This window comes from Atractosteus spatula, chromosome 6, assembly GCF_055471065.1.
Source record: "Atractosteus spatula isolate fAtrSpa1 chromosome 6, fAtrSpa1.hap1, whole genome shotgun sequence".
Taxonomy (NCBI): Eukaryota; Metazoa; Chordata; class Actinopteri; order Semionotiformes; family Lepisosteidae; genus Atractosteus; species Atractosteus spatula.
The window spans coordinates 60,295,291-60,322,290 of record NC_142711.1 but is presented as its reverse complement, the minus strand read 5'-3'; the positions used below and the strand labels follow the sequence as shown (position 1 = coordinate 60,322,290).

At 39.7% G+C, this 27,000-nt stretch overlaps 1 protein-coding gene across 1 annotated transcript; it reads left to right on the top strand.

Moving 5' to 3' along the window:
* The first annotated feature begins 23,098 nt into the window (after positions 1–23,098).
* On the top strand, positions 23,099–24,907 carry LOC148833125 (forkhead box protein Q1-like). The gene has a single exon (XM_088919089.1). The coding sequence runs from the start codon at positions 23,349–23,351 to the stop codon at positions 24,351–24,353; it is 1,005 nt and encodes a 334-aa protein (XP_088775215.1). The 5' UTR covers positions 23,099–23,348; the 3' UTR covers positions 24,354–24,907.
* The last annotated feature ends 2,093 nt before the right edge of the window (positions 24,908–27,000 follow it).

Genomic DNA, 27,000 nt, shown 5'->3' with positions numbered 1-27,000 from the left:
ATTATACTTCTTGTTTCAAGAAATCATATAGCTGATTTTCCCCACAAACAAAATGTACTGCACAAAAGTTGCCATCATCATTTACTTTATACTTTATAATGGACAGTTTACCTACAGAGAAAATAAGTCACTTCATATCATGTCTTGGCACTTACTCTTATGAGCTGTTTTGCTAGGTAAATATCAATTAAATGGGTGAAAATTGAATTGGTAAATGAAATACATACTATTTAACTAAGTACTAAAAAAAGGAATTAATGTGTACACATTGTTGCTCTGGAAGAAGACTGAAACACAAAAAGCCAAATTAGAGATGGTGCTCACCAGGCCATTAAAAATGGATCTTTCTGAAGCAGGAACAGTGTCACATTGCTGGGAGATATTGGGCAGGGTTAAGCTGGGAAAACATGGAAAATTGTCCCATTTGTACACATAAAATTGTGTTTCAAATGCAGCTTATTAACACGAGAGAAAAAAAAATATCTGAACCACATTCTTTCATCATGTTTTATTTCTTTATTAGACTTCAGACCATCAAATAAAAAAATATTCCTTGAGCTTTAAGGTAGCCTACCTATGCCTAAATTCTTTTAATTCCACTCAACTCTGATCTATTGTTAAGAATATGTTCAATAGAAGGGTGTGAGCAAAAGCTTCATATGAGATATTGGAATAGGCTCACAAAGGACTTTCCAAGCAAGCGAACCATAATTGTTGTACAACTGCAACTTAAAACCCGTGTTTGCCTAAGGTTTATTTGGCCAACTACATTCTCTACGGTACTGTTTGTCTCATACATAGACTTCACTTTGGTGTATTGTGTTACCGATTATAATGAGAGCCAGCAAAAGTCTATTTGATTAAATCTTTGTGTTATTCCTTGTAGGTCGGTTTAAAAACACACACACATATTATAATCCCACAAAAGCCCTTAATTTGGAATGCATTCTATTGATGACATTTTAAGTCTACAAAGGAGATATGACTATCTGAAACAGGTGTACAGCATTACACGCAAAATATTTTCTTTGCAGGTGTTGAGTCACCAAAAACAGCCGCTACAAGAAACTGTGTAATCAGATGTAAAAAACAAATACACCCATTTTAAAAGCCATGAAATTATGTTTATCGTTTTTACCACCACAGTTTACAGACATTTTTGTTTTATAGCTACAATTACCAAGATAATGATAAAATAGCTGTTTTAAAAATTAGAAGAGGAAAGATGATTTGTTTACGGGAGCCACTGTGTGCTTCAGTCACGGCTGATTAATCATCAACATTATTCACTTGATTGCCGTGTTAAGATGCAGCTTTACTCTTCCAAGACACAAATAGTTTAATTTTCTGCCTCTGTCTCATACCTGGTGAAAGATTTGAATTTTACTCTGTGTAAATTATGTCTTGAAGCTATAGTTTGAAACAAGATTTACCTTCGTTTTGTGAGTATGCTACAGTATATCATTATTGTTGTTAATATTATTTATAAACGTTTAAATAGATATATGTGTCAGGAACAGTTCTTTCCGGGCCCTATGCGGACGACACGACCTGGAATGTGAGGATACAATTGGGAAAATAGTCATGCAGGAGAAGGGTCAGGAGACAGGGGGCGTGTCCGAGGAGTGCAGGTGTCCGGGGGGAGTGAATCCAGGGCGAACAATCCAAGGATAAATCCAGAGGGGGTATCCAAGACGGGAGTTTAGTCCAAGACCAGGGGATCCATCCGAAGTTAAAACCTGAACCGGGTCGGGACTGGCGGGGCAGGGAATCAGGAACAGGGAACTAAAACCATAACGGAGCCAGACACGGCAGGACCCCGGGCTCTCACGAAGCGGAAATCAATGAGAAGCCCCGGGCAAACGCCTACGTCTGGCTTTAAAGGTGGAACTAAAGAGGGGCTGCAATAAGGAACAGGTGTGGGGAATGGGACAAAACGAGGAAGGGCTGGAGCGCCCTTAAGAGGAGGAGTAACGATCGTGACAATATGTACTGCTTTCTTCATCTTCACAGAAATATGTGTAGTCACGCAATTGCACAGTAGTGATAATGCACATGATTTGCACTTTTTGTGCTGTGTTAATGGAGTGCATTAAGGAATTTGCATTATGAACATTTCTTCCTTGTTATAATTACAGGTGCACAGTTTCCTAAGTGTAGTCACCTTTCCTTTGGAGTTTTCAGTAGGCTTCAGTGAGGACAGTAACTCTTAGCTTTAAGGATGCAATATTTGGCAATGTAAGGCAAACTACTATAACGACATTTCAGCTAGATGCAGGACATTTTAAAAATAAGATAGGCACTCCCCCTGTACTGTGTTTGATTCAGTGTCCTGTATCTGAATAAAGTGTTCCAGGGTTGTAGGAATACACTTTACAATAGCGGTCCCAGAAGATAGCATCCAACACATCGTGATATGAAATTTAACGCAGTAACACTATGCTATCCAAGCATGTTGACTACAGGTGACATTGTCGATGAAAATATCATTTGCCTTACTGGTAGGGGATTGTGTAAGAGGTGGTCAGGTTTGCTAGTAATCCAGTGTATAAGTATTGAGTACCTGCTTAGTGTTTCAGAAGCAGTGAGTGGAGACAGTAATTAAAAAAACAATGTACAAACGTGTCCCACAGATTGCACCTTAACAGGTATGTGTCACGGTTTGGAGCCAGAAGCCACTATGTCAATTACTGTTCATCCAAACCAGCGCAGTATTTCTCCTATAGGAATTCAGCTATCCACCCAGTTGTAGTAATTGAGGGCCATGCAATCAGTTCTCTGATGGTATTCATTAAAATATGTAAAATGCTGTTAATTGATGAAGCAATTAAAGTTCAGTAACATTTCAGATTAAAATTAGAAATGATTTTAATAGCTATCATATTAATAATTGATTTAATATGGATTGATGTTCTATAAAATGTTATTAAATCCAGAGATATTCAGTTCTGTAATGCTTGTGAAATCGTCAGTGCTGGTCCTGGTGACCCACACTCCTGCTGGTTACTGTTCCAGCCGAGCCCTGACTTACACAATCAAACCCTTCATTACCTTAAAGATAATCAGATTAATGTGAACTGTTTATTCCCAGCTCTTAAACACGTTGGAAATTTAACCATTGTATTTTGTAAGCCACATAAAATCCCAAACGTGTGACTAGAAACAAAATACAACTATTACATTGAAACAGCTTCTTAGATCAAGTAAGACTTCAATTATCTAATTAAAGTGGGATGGAATGAAAACCAGAAGGTGTATGGGTTACCAGAACCAGGACTAAGAACCACTGGGATCTGAAAAATGTAGTTTTGAAACTCATAGACCTATGTGGTGTGTAACAGAATAATCTGATGAATGGGAAAACAATTAAACAGAACAAAATGTCCTGTTTTGTGTAAACGTCTTCTTGTACCCTGTAAATTTTAAAGCATTTATAGAAAGTCTTTTCTTGCATTGCACTGGAATTTGAAATTAATTGCTATAATTACCTCCTGCAAATACACTAGACAGCCCAAAAAAGCAATGATAAGGTCTGACATCACTTTGTCAAGAAGAAGAAGGACTCTTGTTGACTGTCAGTTCTAGCATGTTACAGCACAGGATAAGTCAAGAGTGTTCCCCAAGGTTACCTTGCGGGATATTGTACAAAGGACATATTAAATAGGATGACCATGTAAGAGCTAGGTTAGAAATATTGTTGTCTGGGCAGGACAGTGGCAGTACCAACTTTGGGAATTCTTTGGGAAATGGTGGAAAAACTATCAACGTGGTGCTCAGCTGATCACACAATCAAAGACACTCAGTGCATGAATAAATACCAGTCACTTCTTCCAGACAGGAGATTGGTGGGTCATAAATAACCTTATGGTTAGCTCTCATTGCAGATTAATTGGGTTGAACAGCAATATTTACCACCCTTAGTAACCACTTAGATTTATTGAATTAATTTAAAACCATATAAAATTAAAGGCACCAGGGGGGTTAAATACATAATCTGTATTAAAAAAAAAACTCAGGGAATATCTTCACACATCAAACAGAACAGAACTTGGGTATGATCTGAAACAAGATGCTCTAGCCAAGTTGTTCATGCTGTGATGATAACTCCATATCTTTCTGCCGGTTCTGCTGAATACACTTGAAAGTGAAATGTACACATATTTTTCTCTGCGTCATTGCTATCTTCTCCTTCCACTGAAACATTCAGCGATAACATCACCAAACCATGATTTCTAGTACGATTTGCCAGGAAGCTTGGCGTGTTCCACAGAACACACTGAAACATCAGACAGGTGAGCCGTGCTGTGGACTTTCTTGCCTTTGTGGCAATGAAAATGTTTTTTTTTTGCACACCATGCAAAGAAGCAGCTGAGCATATAGCTAAAACTTCATGGTTAGACAGGTCTTTAAAAACTGTCATCTAAAAGCGTTTGGTGTTTGCCCCTGTAGCCTAATTAGATCAAGGTGTTTGAATTTTAAATATGAGGTACATCTTAGTTGTCTCTCATTGCTGCTTTAGCTATTTTATAGTGATGTCATGGACACTGTAGAACACCATTAGAAACTGTGTCCTTCAAATTAATGAGTTACAAAAACAAAGACCCTTCTTCTTATGTTTTGGACTCTTCCTAGATCAATTAATGGAAAAGGCTTTAGTTCATTTCCATGGTGGTTACCTGCTCTGCTCTTCCAGATGAGAGATTGTACTCTATATCTTCCAATTCCCTGCTCTTTTTCCTTACTATCCACAGATCATGCCCTAGCATGCTTTTCCAAAACCAGCCTGTGCCAACGGCCCAACCCATGGCATCTCTCTGATCCTATGTGTAAAATGTATATAACTATATTCATCTCTGAGCTTGTCCTGCATTGAGGGTGTTGAACACCCCCAATAGCATGGACAAAGTCAACAAAATAGACTTTTCAAGATCAACCGTGAAACACAAGTCCGCAAACTAAGGGGGGTGTTTATTTAGTAATAAAATAATTATGAATATATAATAATAATTTATTTTTCGCATGGTGCTTTTTACCTAAAAGAATACAAAAGTGTTTCATATATAGAAGGGACTGATTTTTTTTTTATGAGTTGCAGCTCCCACCTTGGTAACATGTGGCAGTCATGAGGTGCCAGCAGTCCCACTACACAGCAGCTGAGGTGGAGGAGTGAGAACTTATTACAGTAAGGAAAAATATAGCACAGCAAAATAGCAACTCTACTCTTATAAGCAGTGCCTTGGAATCTTTCATGGCTAACAAGTCTGGACCTCAGTTTAACTCAACCAAAGGTGGCAGTTTTCCTGGTCAGAATCGTGCTCATTTGATTTCCTCTACAGAACAGCAAGAAAATCAAATTTCAGATCAAGAGGCAACTTGCTACCAAATGTGCTAACTGTTTCAAATGACCTCCTCCATACAGGATATACTGCATATACACATTTTCTGATTGCACAGACAGCCAATTAAACTTTTTAAAGAAATTATCCTTAGCATGAATTATCAAAGTTCTTTCCATTTGGAAATTTGGATTATCAGGAGAAACAAAATTGAAGTGAAAAACACACACAAATGAAAACGAAAATAATTGTGTTTTTCTTAAGAGGAATTTCAGACAGTTTGGCTTCAATGTTTTTCAAAATAAATATAAACCTAGGAAGGCATATAATTAAAGCCATTAAAGCCAAAGATTTGCAATTAAACGGTATCAACAACCTGCAATTAAAAACAGTTACGTTTGCAGAGAGGTAAATTACAGATGTTCAAGAATGATCCCATTTCTACCGAAAAATGTGTTGGTTTGTTTCTAAACCCTGTCAACCATCCAAACGGGCCTGAGGATTGAAAATCTGGATTCTCCTCCTACGCTGCCATAGAAACAAGCAATGAGACAGAGAAATGAACTGACAGGTCAGTCAGGAATCCTTCAACAAAAAATCATGACTTCTCACATCTCAAATATTCGAAAGAGAAGTCTGATTAATGTCTAATGAGAGGATCAGACAAAATCCACCCATCCACTTTGTTACCCTCTTCACAGAGAACAGAGCCATGGGGCAGGCAGTGGGCTCAAGGCAGGAAACATCAGACAAAATGCCCCCGTCAGTCGGATGAGAAGGGTCCTGACTCTCTCTGGTCATCGGGGCTTCTTGTAAAGAGTAGGGGTGTTACCCCTGTGTCCCGGCAAAATTTCCTATTGGATTTTACCTATCGTACATATATGTATACACAGATCTGTTACTATTATAGAGTATCCATTAACTGCAAATTAAAATAAATACCATGAAAGTGAAGTCTATTTGATGAAATGACCTGTTAAGAAGCGTCTTTCAGGACCCTATGCAGACAGCACAATCCGGAAGGGAGCGAACAGACACAGGGAAGAGACGAGGTGCAGGGCTGGTAGACGAACAGGGGGGCGTGACGAAGGTGCTCGGAGGGGGGAGTGATCCAGGAAACAGTCCAAAGGGAGTCCGAAGGGAAATCCAGAGCAGGGTGATCAAATCCGAGACAGACAAGACAAAGTTAAAACCGGAGCAGGATCCGGCGAACGGTCAGGTAGAAAAAGGGGGAACGGGACCAGTCCCAGATTCGGCTGGTTGAGGACACCTAGGAGGCGAATGCCCCCCGAGCTGCGGACATGGGGCGACTTGGTGGTAGGCGGGCCTCCGGGCTTCCAATGCAGAGCCCGGTTAAAGCCAGAGTGAGCGTCTGGCTTTTGTAGGGAAGGGCAGGAACAGGGTGAAGGTGTACAAAATCAACTAAAATGTGAACGAGCCGGAGCGCCGTTAAGGGGGAGGGATTACAATCGTGACATGACCTCTGGGGCTCTTCTTTAGGACACGTGCGGCTGCAACAGGAAAGTGCAAAGTCCAAACTGAGACAAGCAGACTCTCACACCAGCGATTGAATGAATGTATGCTCAGAAAAGCTGCACAGTGAGTGGAAATCAAGCACATGTTGAGGTCTTGAAAACAGAAGAATGCTTCTTAATTTATTATGGAAAAATCTCTCATCATCCCTCTTACTTCTGGTATGTGACGCATGAGATCATCTTAACCTATGTGGTTTTCAAGGCCAATGAACTCAAACCATGGAGGAGACATGACTTTACTGTTGTACAGACAAACAGTCAGCAGTATCTATATTGGGGTGTCCCTTTTGTACACCTACATCATGATCTGATTAAAAGAAACGAGACATTTCCTGCTTTTTGTTTATTTTGCTCATCTGCAATCACTTTTTGCAGATGCCAGAACTTAAAAGTGAAAATATAAGAATAAAAACCTCTGTTGTAACAAAAGAAAGACATACAAAAATATGCAAAGAGAAAGAAAAAACTTTTAAATCTAGAGAACCTAAACTGTCATACTTACTACTAGCCTATCTTCAATAACACAAATGAAGGCAAAATCTTTGAATTCATTGTAAATCATGATTCACCTTCACAAAAAAGGTTATGCTCAATTATAAATATGTATCTGCCTTTTTTTCTTACAGGTATGTTCTAATACAAAGTATTTCTCATATGCATTGCAATACATCTAATGACTTCAGTCAGTTTGGGCAAAACTGGAGTTTGTTTTTGAAACTTTGATGAAAGTGCTTTCAACACTTATTTTTTTCCATGTTAAATGATCTCAGACTAAGATGTCTTTGAGTCGGACACATTAATGGATTATCTGATGACTTAAGAATGACTTCTTCTGAGCGTATTTATAGAGTTAGTCATTTGGTTTAAGATGTTGAGAACCAACAGCTTACAGTAATTCTAAAGATATGCAGAAATCTATACACATGTTCAGTAAATACTTGTATAGTTTTTTCTCTTTCCATTTTATTGGTCTGCATTTATACGTACGGTATATACACACAACTAGGATTATGAATACGTATTAACAGAATATAAAAATTGTTTCATATTGTTCTATCAACAAGGATGGCGTTTTTCATGAAATGAAACAATTCAGACCTAATTTGTGTACATTCAATATTTAGGTTAGGGAAAAAAAAACTAATGGCGTCTTCTAAAGTCATATTCTTGCATTATTTGTAAATCAGATATGATTTTTTCAAGACGTTTATGAATGGCAAATTATCACTTAATATCAGACCAACCATTTGGAATACAAAAAAAAAGTAATGGCACATGATTTTACTGTGATTTATTTTTGGCTATTTTGGGTTTATTTTATTTATTTTGACTTTTAGCCGGGAAACAAGTGGACAAAAATTTGCACCTCTGATTGTGATTAGAACTTAAAAAACACAAATAACATAAATAGACACAATGATTACATTTACTATCAGATGTCCTCCGTGGAGCTTGGAATGCTTAACCAAGCTACGCCAGTCTCACAACAACTCAGAGTTTTCTCTAATAAAGGGCTGCAGAAAATGACTTATCAGATGAACCCAGCTGAGAAACCTTGAAATAGTTGAGGAATGTTAATCTCTCAAACTGAGTAAGAATGATCACCACTTGGACTTGGTAACATCTGAGGACTTCAGCTTGGATGTGAGCCATTCTACCTGGTTATGTAAAAGGATCCAGTCCCTACTGAAGAAACCAGCTCACCCCAGGCAACTGTCTGACTGAGAATAATCTCAGGTCAACTTTAGCTCATTTCACTACAAAAAGGGCCTGCTCTGTTCCTGTAAATGAGATCTTTTACTGCTGAGACTTGATTTGTGGATACAGCATGGATGCAGGCAGAGGGGATTCTTAATCTAGAATCTCAAATTGTTTTTTTTGTTGTTGTTTTTTTTCAGTATATACCAACACAGGCCCAGTTATGCTTTTCCACACAGAGAGTCCCTGTCACGCCTTGTTAATGACACAGTCCAGTGGTGGCAAAACGGTAACTCCAGAACTAAAGGGGCTGGCCAGCCCTTCTGCGTATCTGCCTTTACTAGCTGAACCTTCTAGGGGTCCCCAGATTATATTTTGTTTCTCAATATTCAGCAATAACATGGTAGCAATTATGTTATTTCCATTTGCATTACAGCCAATTCTGAACACATTCTGCACGAGCTTCAGCAAACTAATCTGAACGATGGCCACAGAAAGAACACTGTGACAAATGTCTCAACACTTTCGTTGAAGAAGATGGTGTTACCTTTCGTGAGTGCCTGAGAATTTGCTGACAGATCTTCTCGTTGTGAATTTGTAGAATATCGGGATTAATGCCGGTGTAGACATCTCTGCGTCTGAAAACAAATCAGGAATCAAGTTCTGTTTTAAACACGTTACTGTGACAGTCGTCATCTATAGGTGTGCATCTGCAACAAATCTGTTGTCTTGACAGAACACTAGGGAACGACAATCACGTTGGCTACTTCGCTTGACAGTAAGAGATGGAGGAAGAAGAAAAAGAACAAAGAGTGTGTTCTTTGGAGAGCAATAAGTTTAACTAACCACTTCATGACCAATTCTGGTAAGAACAATCTCAATCTGTTTACAGAGGTAGTTTATGTTTTACCCTTGCTGGTTTATATTACTGAAAACTATTTTGTTTTGGAAACAGAGTCCAATCTGAGGAAAATTACAGGGCTTGGAGAAACGTTAAAGAATCCTTTCATTATGATTTACTGAGGACTCGAGTTGGAACATCTTTCTGAAACTATGCTATATAACATCTTATTTAGCTATACTAGTCTGTGCTATAAAATTATTATTATTATTATTATTATTATTATTATTATTATTAGGCTATTTTTACAGCAACACCAAGCAAGATGAAGAATTCTATCATTCTCTAAGGGTAAAAAGACTGGCTGTGACAGTATCCCACGTTACTGTAATCCACTTTAAGCAAGCTTGATGGACTCTAAACGATGTCTGAAATGTGTGTAATGTTAGTACCTTGTAGAGAATTTAAAACATGATGCTTGTTGCCTATTATTTAAAATCTCCACTTTCTGGTGCACATTAAATGTCACTTGAAGAATCCCGTCAAAACCCAGTGTAGAGTTCACAAGCACGTTTTACCTTTTAAGCAAGAAGACATTTGATTCAGACACTCCCAAAAAGAATGCTCTTTTTTTTCCTTCTGCGAAAGGTCACTTGCTTGTATTTCAGCTAAGACCTCTTTTAATGTCTTAAAAGTTGAAAGGACATTTAAGAAAAACAACTAAAATAGTAGGTTGAAATCAACTGTCCTGTGATTAAGAACTTTCCCTGCTGCAAGAGCTCAAAGTCACAGCTGTCTTCAACGGCCAGGGTTAAGAGCCACTGCCCAAGTCACTCCTGGTCTCGCTTTGGCTCATCCTCTGGCATTTGTGTTCTGTTCCATTTCTTGAGTGGTTGGACAGGATTCTACACCTAAGGTCACCATGCAAGGTCAACGCGAAAGACAAGCAAACAAAAACAAGCATCACTCCATGTGGACAAGAGATGTTTTTGTGGAAAATGTTCAAAAACATACTTTTTGCAGGGTGACGCAAATGTGCAAAGCATCAGTGAGTGCTGTATTACTATCTGCTCTCTACACAGATCACCACAATAGACATCATTGTATCGCTGTGATTGGAGCAATTACAAGGCCAGACACTGTTGTGTGTGCACAGGAGTGCACTCTGCAGACCTGCTCCAAGACATTACCACAAATCAAAGACTGCTGTGTCAGCTAGCAAAGCAGATAGCACGAACACAATGAAAGGAGAAAAACCTGGCTCTGGCCAGACAGAGAAAAAAAACGCAGAGCACCCCTGTGTCTGGGGTTAAAACCATATAGCCAGAATCAGCAGGAAAGATCATTTTCTCAGCAGCTGTCGGAAACCACTGAAATAAGGCCATTTTCTTACAGTGGCTCCAGTTGGTATCAGTATTTCAGAAGAGAGGATACTTCACAAAGGGCATACAACATGGAAACAGGATAGAAAAGAGGCCCCATGATGTCTCTTTTCAAGGAGTCCCCAGAAACAAAGGGGAGCGTTTCCGCCCCTGGTCTAATAGTGTGATAATTTGAGGGTCCTCGCTGAGGGAACATTTTTAGGAAACTGTCCTCTCTGGACATTAAATATGCAGTACCCATAGAATGGTGTAAACATTGTTATTGTTAGCAATACTTTAACCATTTTTATTTAAACAAAAGGAAATTCATTATTTTAACAGGCTTTTTCAGCTCTATTTCTAGTACAATGCCTAGGAGGATCCCTAATTCTTGATGAGGGAATGAAGTACAGATGTCATGTTTTCTTTACCAATGTATGCCAAACTCTTAATAGCAATACCAAAATGTCAAATCTCTAATTAATAATAACACTCATAACCCTACACAGGTATGAATAAAAACTCCAGCACCCTTTCTCCTCTAGTTTGAAAACATTCTACACAGGCAGCTGATTGTACTGTGTTTTATGGACGTGGTGTGTCTGCGTGTTTGTGTGTGTATGTTTCACGTGTGAAGGAATGAGACCTCAAATTTTACTGATAACCTCAGCAATAGAAAAAGAACCAGGCCAAAGTTTACCAAAAAAAGTAATTTGCCTGCTGTCTTCAGAAGCCTGTTAATTTATAAAATGTGAAGATGGATGTCCAAAAGCTAAATCTAAAAGTTTAATGCACAGCAAACTTGCTTGGATGACCCAAACCTTGATAAAAATTCACAGAAGGAAAACTTTGCCTACATTTCAAAATAAATGATTAGTTCTCAATCTGATTACCAAATGCAAAGTCAAACAAAATGTCAAAGGTAAAAACATTCATATTAAAGTACCTGATAAAACAGATCCTGAGGTGGATCACTTATAAAAAAAATAAACTAGTGTTTCATTTAAAAAAATACACAGTAGGTATTAACCACTGACCACAAATTCTGACATCAAGTCTTAACAGAATCCCACTATGACTGTGCACTTCTTTTGCAATGCTATACACTACACAGGGATACACTTTGCTACCACCGGACAAAAACAAACATAGCACATGATGAATCAGGAAAATTAGGCACACAAGCCTCTGCATGTGAACTAAGGCAACACATGTAATTAAGGCCTTAGTCATTGTCTCTTGGGATTATGTAAATCTGTAGTTAACACAGCACCCTTCCAAACAGAAAGTCCACCTTTGATCGGTTGTCATAAACAATATCTACAGCTTGAGAAAGAGAAACTGAATTCTCTTCTTTCAGGAATAAAATTAAATAAACAGCATCAGAGATATCAGACATCTCAGAAACAGGGAATTTGCCAGTTTCAAGGGGGAATTCCAGATGTACATATCTGTGAGAAATTAACCCAAAAAATCTCAGACCATAATTACTAAAAGAACTGATGTACATTTGCAAAACTATTCATATATATATACTGTAGGTTACTTCATTGTATTCTCCATTATGGATACTGGGCATTAATAGAAACTTATAACTTAAAACTGTAACAGATTCACTGAGTTATTATCAGGAAAACAACCAAAGAAATTCTGGAATTATGTGTGCTGGGGTTTTATTGAACAGAGATGACATGAGTAAATTCTTTGTGTTAAAATGTGTCATCAACAGCGGGTCTGCTCTGAAAGTCACAGGCAAATAGCATGTGTGACCACCTTTGGAAGCAACCGAAGCTGCACGTCGGTGACACATGCTTTGCATCAGGTTGTAGAGCCTGTCTAGTGGGGATCGGTATTATTCTTCCTGTAGAACCTGGACAAGCATGCACCTGTTCACTGGCCTCTGATCCTTAGATCATATTCATCATCCCACCTCATCCCTTACATGTTCATTGGGGTGCAAGTCTGGCAACTAGGGCATCCATAACATGTAACATGTAACATGACTTTATTAGCCCTATACAATTTCTTGCATTAGGAATTCGTCTTTTCACATACCCCAGCTTGCTCTCCATGAGACACACAGACAGGGAGAGAAGCTTGGGGTCAGAGTGCAGGGTCAGCTATTGTACAGCGCCCCTGGAGCAGTTAGGGTTAAGGGCCTTGCTCAGGGGCCCAATGGAGTAGGATTCCTCTGCCGGCTGCGGGATTTGAACCAGCAACTTTCCAGCCACATGCACAGATCCTTAGCCACAGAGCCACCACTCCACCCACAACTCTGATGTCACATTTTCATCTTGTAAAAAATCTGTTATATGTGCAGCATGAGGAGTGTGTTGTCCTGATGGAATCATGGCAAGTAATCAAAGAATCTCCACACGTACAGCCATCCAGTCAGACTGCCATCAATTACTACTAATGGAGTTCTAACTGCAGAGCTATCACACCTTTTCTGACCACCTACTAATTAATCTGATATACACAACAATTAGAGCATCATCTTGCATAACTCTATTACACTTGCTGATGTCCATCAGGGTGGTGGACACAAAACTGTTATTCTGCACTAAAGAGGTCTCATTTCCACTGCTGGCATGTTAGCCTAGGTGACTTAACTCAGCCCCAACAATGAGTTGGAGTTGACTTTTCCTTTCTTGATTTTTAGATGTCTTGATAACCAACAGGTCACATCACCTCATCACCTGTGTCCAATCGTCTCTCTCACTAAGGAGGTGATTTAGTGGTTATGCAGCAGTCAAAGTCACTCAAGAGCATCACTATCAGCCATGAACGGTCAACTGACCAATGGGCATCAAGAATATTTAATCAATATCTGAAGACCATATGATTTATTGTTCTACACACGTTGCATCTATTGGCTAAACGTTGTTTTTTTATGACATGTGTTATGATGATCTGATGCTGGATAACTTTGTTGTCTGTTTCTTACTCTCTGAAAGTGCCTAGTAGATATTCCTTCTTTCAAAGTTAAAAAGCTAAAAAATGATTTCTCTTTGTCGGCATATGAACTCTGCTTTTGAAACAGTTCAATTATGACTCAACATTCTGAGGCTTTCTAGGCTCTCTGGGTACAGTACATATGCTTTGTAGAAGGCTTTCTATGTACATTTTAGCAACTTGTTTTTGCTTAGTTTGTGTATATTTCCTTTAGAGGAAAATACACACAAACAGAAAGAAAGGACCTTCATTTCCACACTCATTCACTGTTTATGGTATTCTTCAAAACTCTTTCATATTCTGACAGACTGTTTTGTAGTTTATAGTTTTACAGTACTTTTGTATAACTAATCATCCTGATTTTAAAGATATGTTTGTTCTTGCAGACATAGACCTTTGGGTTAGAGATCTTGTGGTACCTCAGCTTTTGTTTTGCTTCTAGGATTACATGTTATTTCTACTGTCTTTATAACACTTGTTTGGCCATCATTGTAATTCTGTAACTTTATCATTCTTATACTTTAAGTATCTTGCATGTTGTGAAGGTAATTAACTTGCTGTTCAAAGACTCTTCTCAGCCGTGAAACAAACTCCATTTCTATTTATACCACAACTACCTGGATAATAAGTGGTTTGTTTTAATCACTACTTAACTATTTTATCATTTTTGTTCAAGGAGGCAAACCAGGAATTTGGAAGAACACTTGAGTCTGTGTAATATGTCATTTTTTGTAAAGTAATTGTGTTCAAAGAAGTATAATATGTGATGTGTGTTTACTGTTCTATAATCAAATCACATACATAAATGCATATAACGTGCACAGGAGACAAAGAGCTTCAATTATGTAATATGTATGGCTTATATGTATGGTAAGAATGATGTTTAAAATCGTGTTGTCTGACAATGTGAAAGACATTCACAGCATGTTGAGTCAAAAAGGAATCAAAGCAGGTCATGGAATTTCTGTTTTTTTTTCCTATCAAGTTAGACTTGAGTCAAATACCCCCCAAATCAAAGTGTGCATTGTTTGGTGTTGCCTAGATCCTACGACTAGTGGACACCCCCTCATGTCTTTGCAGAACTATTAAAGAACAGGCTGAGTTCATATGACTGCTTTTACTTTCTTTTCTGTCATAATATGATGTATTTTAGGGTATGCATTTGAGCTGGTTCATGGATATGATTTACTGGAGCCTATATTTACATTTAAGCTGCACTAAAGTTAAATAAAGCTTCTTATGACCTGACAGCTAAGATAAGTACCCATTTAAACCTATATCTCTTAGTGAAAAAGGAGCACATTCTGTCGAGCTGTAATAATGGTGAATGTTCTCTCATGATTTCGGCTTTATTATAACGCTCATTTCAAGGCATATCATTGTGCTAAACAGCTATTATATGGGCATTAAAAGATCTGACCCTGTCTGTCTGTTTCTTAAAAAAGAGAATGCTGAAGTCAGCACTGTGATTTAAACCCGTGAAGTCAGGCTTTTTTTTTTAGTCAGCTGAACTGTTTTACCTTTAATTACATCAAAATCTTTGAATAACTCAGGATGGATGCTGCAAAAATAGAACACAAAATTAAATATAAATTCAAGATAATTCTTTTAAAGCCTCCTGATACCGATGGGTTTTAGCCACTGAAAATCACAGGTAGTGTTTCACCATTACACTTTTTAATTTAAAACCGTGAAAGTCATCACAAACTCCCATCCACAGTGTGTATCTGTATCATCCGTTTGTTAATATTGACCAGCTGTGCCATTTTTAACGATACTGCACATTGTAGAATACTTACAATTATTTTAATCTGAAAGGGGTATCATCACGTGCTCTGGATTCTGCCACACAGACACCTATGCTTAAAAAAAGCTTTTTATACATCTAACTTGCAATAACAACTTGAGGTGTGCACAGCAAACGGTACATCTACACCTGACTCTTTATTCAATTATGTATCCACGCCCACAAACGTTAATTAAGCAATAATTCCATATGAAACTCAAAACCATAATAAAGCAAAATACTTTGGTTTTTTTTCTATTCTTTTTTTTACATCCTCTTTGCTACGTGCCAGACACAAAGTCAATTCTACCAAAAACCGAGTCTGAAAAGATGTCTCTTAGCTGAATGTGATAAAACACATTAGTGAGTGCAGTATTTCAGGGTTGAGCAACATTAAATGAAATAATGTTTCACGGCATCTTGCCATGGGGAGTTCTAACCCTTTTATAAATATTTTTTTAGATATTTTATTTCCCTCTCGGGTAGGATACACAACCCCAGCAAAGAGTTACACAGACAAAAAAAAGTGAGAAAATAAAGAAATAACACTTGACAAAACAAGAAAGTTACACAAGGAAATACCAAATACTGTACATGGCCTTGTTTCCCATTGCTCCTTGCAGATGCCCTTTAAATAAAGGACCAGCAGGAGAAATGCCTATAGCAAGCACATTACATTAAATAAGCCATATCCATCATGCTCTCTGCAGGCCTAAAGCCTTTGTCAATCAACAGGGTTTCTTTAAGACCACAGTACCTGAAGCTTATACAATACATCCAAACAAAGCAAGCAACGGTTGAAGGGTATTTTTTTAACCTGTGTCATAAATATTGTGTTCATCCAAATAGCAAGCTATTCCATGCATGCTGAATCTTGTGAGTGCCAAGCAGATAATTACTAACGTCTTGTTTACCAGTTTCGGTGGTAAAGCCGAGCTCTGCTTGTATGAGAAAAGAATGCTGCACATTAAAAAAAATGCAGACATACTGTACAGAGTGAGCAGGTGCTTACCATAACAATAGAGTAGAAATACCTTTTGGCCTAATAAAATATTACAGTCAGGTGCCATTGTAAGGTCACAGCTAAGTCAAACTACGGTGAAATAAAGGTTAATTTAGGTTAACTATTGTGTGTCAGTATAAATGATTGAACACATCTTGCTGAAAATATATTTAAAACAAGATTACAAAATTATTTTTTATTTTGAATATTACATCCTAATAATCGGCTTTTTCCAGACTAAAAACTGATAATTAGTAAGCAATGTAGGAAGGGTTAGACATATGTTCTGAACAGACAGCCAGAGGTCTTATGTACCCATGTACCCATGTGGGTGTGTATGTGTTAGTGTTACACCCAAAGTCCTAGGTTAGATTGGATAATTTGTATATTAACTGGCTAAAGCTCTTAGATAAAGTGCAAATTATCGAGCTCATATGCAAATTATATTTCTTGCTCACTTCGTTGCAACTACAAAGAACACTATCTGCAGAGAGATCAATTACAGCAGTGATCTTAAAAATGAAAGTAAACTATTTGTCAACACTATCATAATGCATGCCAAACACTTTTTCAAGTAAGAATGCTTTGTAAGATAAGATAAACAACATGAGCTGTAAAAAAAAACTTAAGGGCATGTTCATATCTTTTATTATTGTAATTCGTCCATACTGTGTGTACAAGCTGTAACTGCTCTTAATGTTACCCACCATGCAGCTGCACCTCGCCAGATCTCAGAGCTAAGCAAGGTAACCTCAGCACTTCACCTCTGGGAAACCTGCAAGGAAAACCAGTTGGCTGCTGCAACTGGTATTAGTGGAGCTGTGACATGATGCCCATTGCTGTGGTTCAGGATTCTCCGAACCAGCCCCTCAGCACGGTGGCAGAGAATACTGTGCTGTAAAAGGAGCCATCCTTCAGAAGAGACTTGAGCAGAGGTCCTGACTACTTGATCATGAGAGCACTCCTGGTACTGTAGTCAGGGTGTAAACCCTGGTATCGTAGCCCAATCACTCCCTGGGCTTGCACACTCAAGATTCCTTAACGTTCTCCCTTAACTCAGCTGACACAGTATTTCCTCACTTCTGCTTCAGAACCGCTACTCAGTGGGTTTGCCACACATCACCCAGCAGAGAATGTAAAGCAGTTTGGGATCCTTAAGAATGACAACAGCATATTATCAACCCGGCCAATGTATCAGCCTTAGTAGAGGATTGGTGGTCCTCAAACAGTCCAAAAACTCAGTTCAGGAATCTCTGGGTCATTTTTTTTGTCCTGAGTCCGGTCTGGGAAGCTCATGTTCTCAATTTAATGAAGGATGTACTTTTTCATCTCCGAATTACTGCACGTACCTATACAAATCACACCCAATCCAAGGAACATAAGGTACTGGGCCATTTTGTGTTTTCCAGGCTTGATTACAGTAATGCAGAGCTTCCTGGTGCACCCCAGCATGTTCTCAACACGTAGCAGCAAGTTCAGAAAAGAACTCAGCTTGCATTATCACCATAACTAAAATGTATGAGGATGTAACAGCTTCCAGACACTGGCTCTGTGAATTTCAAAACAAACGTACTGATGCTCACCTTAAAGGGCTTGAATGGCTTGACTCATGACTACTTTAGTGAAGTATTATTATTATTATTACACATTGCACCAATAAAACCTTCAATAACAATCAAACTTAGGAGTTAAGAGTAGTTTTCTCTGAAACAGATGGATAGCAAGACATTCAGTCATCTAAGCAGACAGGAGAGGGGATTAAGCAGAAAAAATATTAATTATATATATGTATGTATTAATTTGCCCTCACCCACTGAGCTCTGAAAAATACCACCAGGGATGGCAGGCACGTTTGTGAGGTTGAGCAGTTTATTGGCACTGCTGTTTGGGGTACACGGATGTAGACGCTGACAGGTTTGCATGGCTGCCATGTGAACTCCACGAACACTGCAAGGCAAATATTTCAAATTCATCTGAAGTCAATGTAGCCTGCAGGCTGTGTGAAGGTGTGGCGCAAAATATTTTAATCATTATCATCGGGTTAAGGGTAGAACTCAAGACTTAGGTAACTTCCCAGCCTTGGCTGCCGTGTCACTCCTGCTTAGGTTGGTATTCAACAACAACGAGAGACACAGCGGAAAATGGAGAGAAGCAAACTGCTGGAGCTGCAAGTGAATTGAATTTCGCCCGCATTTTGAATTAACCAGTCTGCTGTTTAACCTGATTGCATTCACAGTAAAATGCGCACAGAAAATTCACATGCAAACGCCACATACATAAGGTCAAAAGACAGCTCAGGATCCTGCAGTTGTTAAGTGATTAATACAACAGAAGTCATTTCACACAATAATATCACACACTGATGTACAGTCATGATAACAATAGTGACAAAGCCATTTCTAAAACTTAATAACATAAAATGAAAATGCAGCTATTCCTTCAGCTGAGAAATGTCTTTGTGAAACTGCACGACAATTTTAAACTTATTTCTGTGCTTTTTAGGATTCTGGTTTTCAGTGAGCCTATGAGGTGTAATATGAACTCCACGATTTAAACTCAAACAGCATCAAGACACTGAAGAAGAGAACTCAAGAAGGGATGAAAGTGAATCAGATTCAGATCTATTAGTTTGTCTGGTGGACCCATGCCCATTTATCCTGCAATTCCTTGAAGAATCCCAGTGGAGGAATGATATAGTCATCTTGCATCTCTCTCTCTGAGCAGACTTTGGAATTCCCTACCACACCAGCACACTTTTTACTGGAACTGAGGTGGTGGTTTTACTGGTTTTTAAGGTCACCTTCACCTGCTTTGCAGTATATCCAAAGCTCCCTCCACTTTTCCACAACACAAGGACATGTACCATCCCAAGGCTCATTTCGATGCCCTTAGTATCACTGGGCTAACAATGCCAAAATAAAACATGAGACCTGCATGAATAAAATCTTTCACACTTTCATGTCCAGAATCCTCTGGGTATGTAAAAAGCTCGTTTATTTGCTTTAGAATACATTCAGCTGAATTCTGCATAAAAGCTATGCTATTTCAACACATCATTTCAATGGTAATACATAACTCCAGAAGAGATGTCCAACTAATCTGATTTATTGATAAAGCATGCATTGTTTGTGTTTAGATTTTTTTATGAAGTTTTTTTTTATCTAAGTATGGAGGAATAAGAACAGGTTGCCAATTGTACTCAATCACTGAATCAGTATCTATGAATTCAGAGGAGTGTGGTTTTGAATTACATGGCACTGGGCACTGTGGTTAGCTCTGCTGCCTCACAGCACTGGGGTCCTGGGTTCAATTCCAGACCTGAGGTGCTACCTGTGTGCAGTTTGCATGTTCTCCCAGTGTTTGCACAGGTTTCCTTTGGGTGCTCCGTTTTCCTCCCACAGTCCAAAGACATACTGGCAGATTAAAGTGGCTTCTGGGAGAAGTGTCCTGTCCAGGGTGTATCCAGCCTTGTGCCTGTTGCTTGCCAGGATCAATGGTCACTCTTCTGCCAGCAACATCCCAAAATGGCAAGAGTCCCTTAGTCTGCTTGAATCTACGGCAGGATGAGAATTGTGCCTTGATTCGATATGTTATGCAGTCACGTGCTAGTGGGTAGGCATATATGTCAAAGACAGTCACTGCCAATTAACATAGTTGATATGTCAGTTGCTTTTCAAGCTAAATGAAGAAGCAGACCTTTGTGTGTGGCCTCTCTGCTGGTCTGCTCTGCACAAGTGTTTGAGCCAGCTAGGCTGTGATCAGTTATATAAGGGTACCTTACTAAAATGTACCGCATGACCCATACCACAAGTGACCTTTGAACTTTTCAGCAAAAAGTTTCTCTATAAACAACGAAAATATGGTACATCCAAAACACAGTTATTACATTTCATGTCTAATGTTTGTCTTTATTCAGAGGCTGCATTTCTAATTATTCTCAGTAAACACATACAGTACTATATCTGTAATATATATAATATACAGTATATGATAACACGTGTTGTGCTTTTTAGTCTGATTTATGTGCATCCACCTTGCAAATAGGTCCTTCAACTATGTATGACCTTTCAGGCAATCCCTGCGTTATAAAAGCCTAACCTGCCTCCGTTTGCACCTGTAAACATGTCTATCTGTCATGATGTCTTTTATGGAGCCCATCCAAGGTTAAACTATTTTTATTTTTTGTAGTGTCATCTCGGTATTGTCTTCGCATAACTTCCCCATTCCTGAAAAGTTTCCCTAAGTCTTAAGCATGCTAAAAAAAGGCACATGAAGCATAAAAACAGGCCGGTGCCCTGCGGTGCACAGACGCAAGGTACAGTACCAAAACAAAGTGTGATCGAGCCCTGTGTGCTGTTTTGCAGATCTTCGCTTTTACCAGCAGAGGCAAAGTAAACCTTTCGGTATGTGTCCCGTTGATACTTAATGTCAAGTAGCGCTGGGTGATTCTACCTCATCAAGGGGTTCTATCTTGTTACATGTTAGTGAGAAGAAGTCCCCGTAAACTTCTCACTTCAGACAAAACCGATACCAGCCCATACGGGTGGTGACGTTACTGACAACTTTTCTCAAGAGGACTGGCAGCCCAGTCCCCGTTTCCAAAAATGAATACCAAGAGAGCACCCAAAGAGAATTTAAATGTGAACAAGGATCTGAATGGAGTGTCCAAAAAAAAAGCGCTATAGACGTGTAAGGAGTTAGGGATCACAATGTCATTACTGCCGGGGACTAGATGTGGTAATTCTGGGGCCCTGGGGCAATGCTCTGGGGCAATTCGGCAGCCTAAAATACGCAGGGAGCACATATAGGAGCACATAAACACATAAACACACAACACTGAAAAAATGTTTAGCTTGACGAGTGAAGTTCCAGTATAGCTTGTGGTTTAAAGAATACCCGCACCCACACGGTATATTATAATGTACCACAGCCTCTGTGCCCGGAGGGGGAAACCGCTGGTACTTGGCCCCCTGGGGGTTTATTTTATCCCACAGGTAGTGTTTGTTTTCCTCTCCTCCTATCCCACGTGGTCAACGCTTGCGGTACAATATTACCAACTTCTGTGTAAATTCTGCAAAGCGCTCTTTACAAGGCAAGATTGCTTGACGGATGCAGTCCATAGGCTGCCGTAAATCTATGCTTCATGTAGAAACAGCTGCCTTCGGCTTCGGAGAGGTGGGCGTAAATACTGTACTGACAGAGCTATTGACATTTCGTTATTACCTAAAAAAATGACATATTTAAATCGAAAATAATTTAATTAAGATCCCCCTTCCACGAGATTAACTATGTGGCGAAAATGCAGGTATTCTTCTACAGGCTGTTCTCCCAGATTTGGAAAGAATCACGGTTATCTACCAAGACAAAGTGGTTTTTGAGAATAATTTACATTCTTCTCTTCCGCACAGGTCCTGAGCTACATTAGAAAAGCCCCGACACAAGCACGTAAAAGAATAACTCAACACTGTGGTCTAGGTAGGATCCGCGACAGTGCCTCAATTAAAAACCTTTCTAATGCGTTTACACAATTGATAGTTTTTTTAGACTCGTGTATGTGTGGAAGGTGACGCTCTTATTAACAAAAATCATAAAAGTAAACATTCAAGGTGTATTAAGATGTTCAATTTGAGAAAAACTTATATCAGCGTTGCGTTTCTGTTTCCGTTTTCTTAGCGAAACCAGAATTAACGTTTTAACCACAGACTGGTTTTACACGCTTAAACTTTGAGAAAAAGTTTCGAGTTGCACTCAGTTTCTAATCTTATATTTGATGCGTGTGGCAGTTTTTGTCGCTAAGATAAATAAGAAATTATTAAATCTATCACAATACAGGCATACAAAAGTCCTTGATAAAACTGGTAATGAGATTTTATTTGATTTTTTTCTCACTTCAAGCAGATAGTTACACAGACCACAGTAAAATAGGGCAAAACATGTTAAATAATAAAGTATGGCTCTGAAAACGAGTCTTTCGATACCTAATGCAAGCAATTGCTGTTTTTTAAATTTTTTGAGAAGTAGTGTCGAAATTAAGATTGTTTCCTATTTTATATGAGCTGACCTTAGGAAAAAGTAAAAAGTCTAATGACAGTGTTCACTTAGAAAAGCACTTAATGAAGAGTCCAGTATTACCACATGCGATGATAAAATACAGTTGAGCATGACTCTCATAAAATACTGAGATGCGTTCTCAGGTTACTATCAGAAGGTGCTTTGTGTATGTTATTCCAGCAGCAAACTCTCCAGTGTCTGGTAAACGTACGCCACCTGGTTGCCTTTAATGAAACTCCCTTGTCTGTATGAATTTCAATCTCAGGTGAGAGACACAGGTGTACTGTGAAAGGGGAAACGGGGCGGGAAAAAGAACACAGACCAAAAAAAAATAAAGAAGCAGACTCGATTGTTATTTTAATATGAAGCCGTCGAATTAAAAATGTTTGACTTGTTTTTATTTCTGTTTTCGTTTTGATCCTGTAGTTATCCCTTAATTCTTTAATCGCTTCAATGGATTTTGAACGAATAAGGCCCGCCCCCGTGGGCTGGTCCTTTTGAAGTGATAATATTATAACCCCGGTTCCGCAAGTCTCAGGAGACAGTTTGGGAATTGGTCCCTCTACAGAAATGACCTGGGTGCGTTATCTTAGCTCACTGGGAACTCTGAACTGAAAGCGTTGTCCGTTTTCATTTGTACTTTAGACAGAGTTGCCTGCTCTCTTCCTTTCCTGTTGTTTCGTTGAAGAAAAGCTTTAAAAAAAAGCTTTGCTTGACGAAGGGACTGGCTCGCTCGATATCTGGAGATTGCAACTGCCGCAACAGAGAACAGAAGAAAAAAAATGAAACTTGAAGTTTTCTCCGGGACCAACTTTGAGGAAAAGCCTCTGGAGGTTTGCAGTGATGCGGAAGGCAGCGTCCTGTCTCCCCTGTCGGGAGAAGAAGAACTGGGCTCAGACGGGGACTTTGTGGCCAACAGCCCTGCACCTGTTCTGCCGAGTGCCGATGGCAAAGCGAAACCTTACACCAGGAGACCCAAACCTCCCTATTCCTACATCGCTCTGATCGCAATGGCAATCCGAGACTCCGCATCTGGGCGCCTGACTCTGGCGGAAATCAACGACTACCTTATGAAGAAATTTCCCTTTTTCCGGGGCAGCTACACCGGCTGGCGGAACTCGGTGCGCCACAACCTGTCGCTCAACGACTGCTTTCTGAAAGTGCTCCGGGACCCCTCCCGACCGTGGGGCAAGGACAATTACTGGATGCTGAACCCCAACAGCGAGTACACCTTTGCTGACGGGGTCTTCCGCCGCAGGAGGAAGCGCATCAGCAAAAAGCCGACCAAGGACCAAGAGGTCCTAGACAGCCCGGCCAGCGAAGAGGCGCCCACTGCCACGACCTCTTCTGCTACCAAGGAAGACGGCGCCAGCACCAAGTTCTCCAGCTCGTTCGCCATTGACAGCATCCTGAGCAAACCCTTTAAGAGAAAGGAGGACAGCCGCGCCGAGACAGACAACACCACCCTCTCTGGCGTCAGAGTGATGTGGCCCAGCAGCTCCCCAATGATGCCTTATGTCATAGGCTACCCACCTGCGGCCGTCGCTCACGTACAGCCGCTGTTCCAGGTGAACCCCGGCGCCTCACATTTGCTGCAGGCCTATAGGTGTGGCTATTCAGACCCCGTGCTTGGCGTGGATCACAGAAGAGACATTCTTGCCACTTTTCAGTTGTCTACAGACGGCTTGCCCAGCTCCGAGGCGTTTCCTACCGCCCGAGTGCCCACAGCCATGAGAGCGCCTGCGAGCAGCTACCACCCGTTCAAAATAGACTCTTTGCTGGCGTGAGGGCGATGGAAAACTGTTGAAGATGTTGTTCTCGTGAGCACTTTCCTACGCACTGTATACTTTATTTTGTAACTAAATGCATTTCATTGCATTGACAACCAGACGCTTCAGACAGTGTTGCATTGTGTTACTGTCAGTGCTGAATAACTTGACTTTTTTTTCCGGGTAAATACAAAATATGGATAAAGCTAACATCAGGGACTATTTAGTAAGTTATATTTGATAAAATTCCTATGTGTGTTAACAGGTTCTTAGGTCATTTCTGTGCTGCAAACGACGGCATTTAGGTGCCGAAATGTGGAAAATACGTTTTATTCGTTTTATTTATGTACTGTTTCAAAGCAATGTTTTTTTTTATGACGGGCTACATGTTGTGGTTTAACTAATCTGTTATGTCAACCCAGACAAAGCTCGAATCGAGCTGTACAGAGAATCGTAAGCAATACTGTTTCAGAAGTGGACCACTGCCAAGTTTAATGGAAAAGACTACTGTGTATAGTTTCCTTTAAAAATGATGCATAAACCGTTATTTTGGAATAAAAGCTTTTACCAAATATATACAGCGTGGCATGTCTGGACTTCGTAATTGTTTGAAGAAAGATGAAAGAGCGAGCCATCTTTAATTAATGATACATATTTGATTTGCGTGTGAAAACTTAAAGAGCTTTTTCAAAAGCGTTGAAGAAAGTATCAGATAACACATGAAGAGAAATCCTCACCTCCGAGGGCGTTGTACTTGGCAAAGCAGAACTGCGTTTTTGGCAGAAACATGGGATGGTTCAATACTCGTGGTTTCGGAGCTTGCGACTCATTCTAAATTTGCACGATAATTAAGGTTCAGATGAGGTTCCCCTTAATTCAGATTTTTAGCAGGTATATGCTTGTTATTCGTGTCTCAGAGTTCTTTGACAACCGTTAATGAAAATAGGAATGTGCACAAAAAACGTGACTGACGTTGTCATTGACAAAATATGCGAAAGTCCACCGACATATATTGCAGTTTTTAATGACATCGTACTATTTTGGACATAAAAAAGGGTTTAATAATGTATAGGTTTATAATTATGTTTAGCCCAATGCGTGTGTATGAGTTTCAGAAGTTAATGTGGAGTGGTACTGTACGTACATTTCGATTGTATTTTTTCACAAATGCTTGTCAAGTAGAAAAAGTGAAAGCAACCGCGACACCGCTGAAAGATTTTTTTTAATCTTAAATCGCACATTTTTTTAATTTTACTAACAACGTTCGTGCAGAGCGACGGACGTTTAAGAACTGATATAAATATTCCTAAAATTCGGAATGTATTACCCTTGATTTTCTCAGGTGCTGCAGATCACGACGTTGCCCCCACACAAAGAGAATTCAAGCGCGTTTAATTAAGTTTAATTAAATGAAGAGGATCTTCAGCATTCTATCTCGGACTATACACAAGACTTCAGAAACACTCAACCAAACACTGTAACGCGTTCTCGGTGTGTAAGGGATCCGTGCGTTAGTTTTTAAAATATGTTCAAAGAGTCTGCTTCAGTTTTGCAGTCCAACCAAGCTCGTTTGACTACTTTTGGGTCGCACCCCCTTGAAACACGCCTCTCTGATCTGCTCTCTCGGAGGCAACCGAGAGATACACAGGCGGCGGCGGCAGCCCATTCCCAAATACGTCCACACGTCCCATTTGTCTATTCGACCGTTTTCTAAATCGCTTTATTTAGCAGAGGGTCGTGCGGCAGCCGGAGCCTACCCTGTTAAGCAAATGTCACAAGCAGATGCAGACACAAACACCTGGATTCACACCAGGGTCGCTTTTCCCAGAAGCCAAAGAACGTGCCAGTATGTCTTTGGACTGTGGGAGGAAACCGGAGCACCCAGAGGCAAACTCGAGGAGAGCACACGAACTTCACGCAGATAACACCCACAGGACCCCAGCGCTGCAAGGCAAGAGAGCTAAACAGGGTGCCGGCGTGCAGTCCAAGTCCCATTTACTTACCCCGAAACCCAAGGTTTAGTAACACTGAAGTAACATTAGAGCTCTTAATTGAGAAACGAACGGTACTGGACTCTTGAACTCGGGTTAAGATTAAAGGTATTCTTACTCATGCTCTATCCGATTTTTATGTTTTCAAGAACCGCAGAATCTGAAAATTGTATGTATTTCGGGGGGGGGATGCTTGTGTAATTCAACTGTTTCCTCCGCACATCACATTTTACAGGATGGGGAGGTCGACGGATTGTAAACATTAATGTGAGGTCTCGTTAAATTGTATCCAGGCCACCGTATTTACCTACAGGGCATGCAAAATACAGCAAGAATCAGAAATGATAGTCACCTATAGCAGGTAACAGCAAGTGAATGATAATAAAAAATTGTATTCTCACATTGTTTAATTTTTCATCAGAAATGTAACATACAACACCCCATTTCCATTCCCCCTTAAAAACCTTTCGTCACGTACTATATGTTAAAGGCCAATTGCTTTCTTTAACAGAAAGCGTTACACAAGGTTAACAGATGCAGATTCTGTATTCACCAATGGTCAAAATCCCTGCATTACTTTAATTCAGACTCTTTTCACAAATAATAACGTGGAAGTGGATGTCAATGAAGAAAGGGCTCTGGCACTTTCGTGCAAGCAGAAGGGTGCCATTAAT

What these genes read in the sequence shown, in the direction of transcription:
- LOC148833125 (XM_088919089.1), top strand. Translation starts at nt 23,349, where the DNA reads ATGAAACTTGAAGTTTTCTCCGGGACCAACTTTGAGGAAAAGCCTCTG.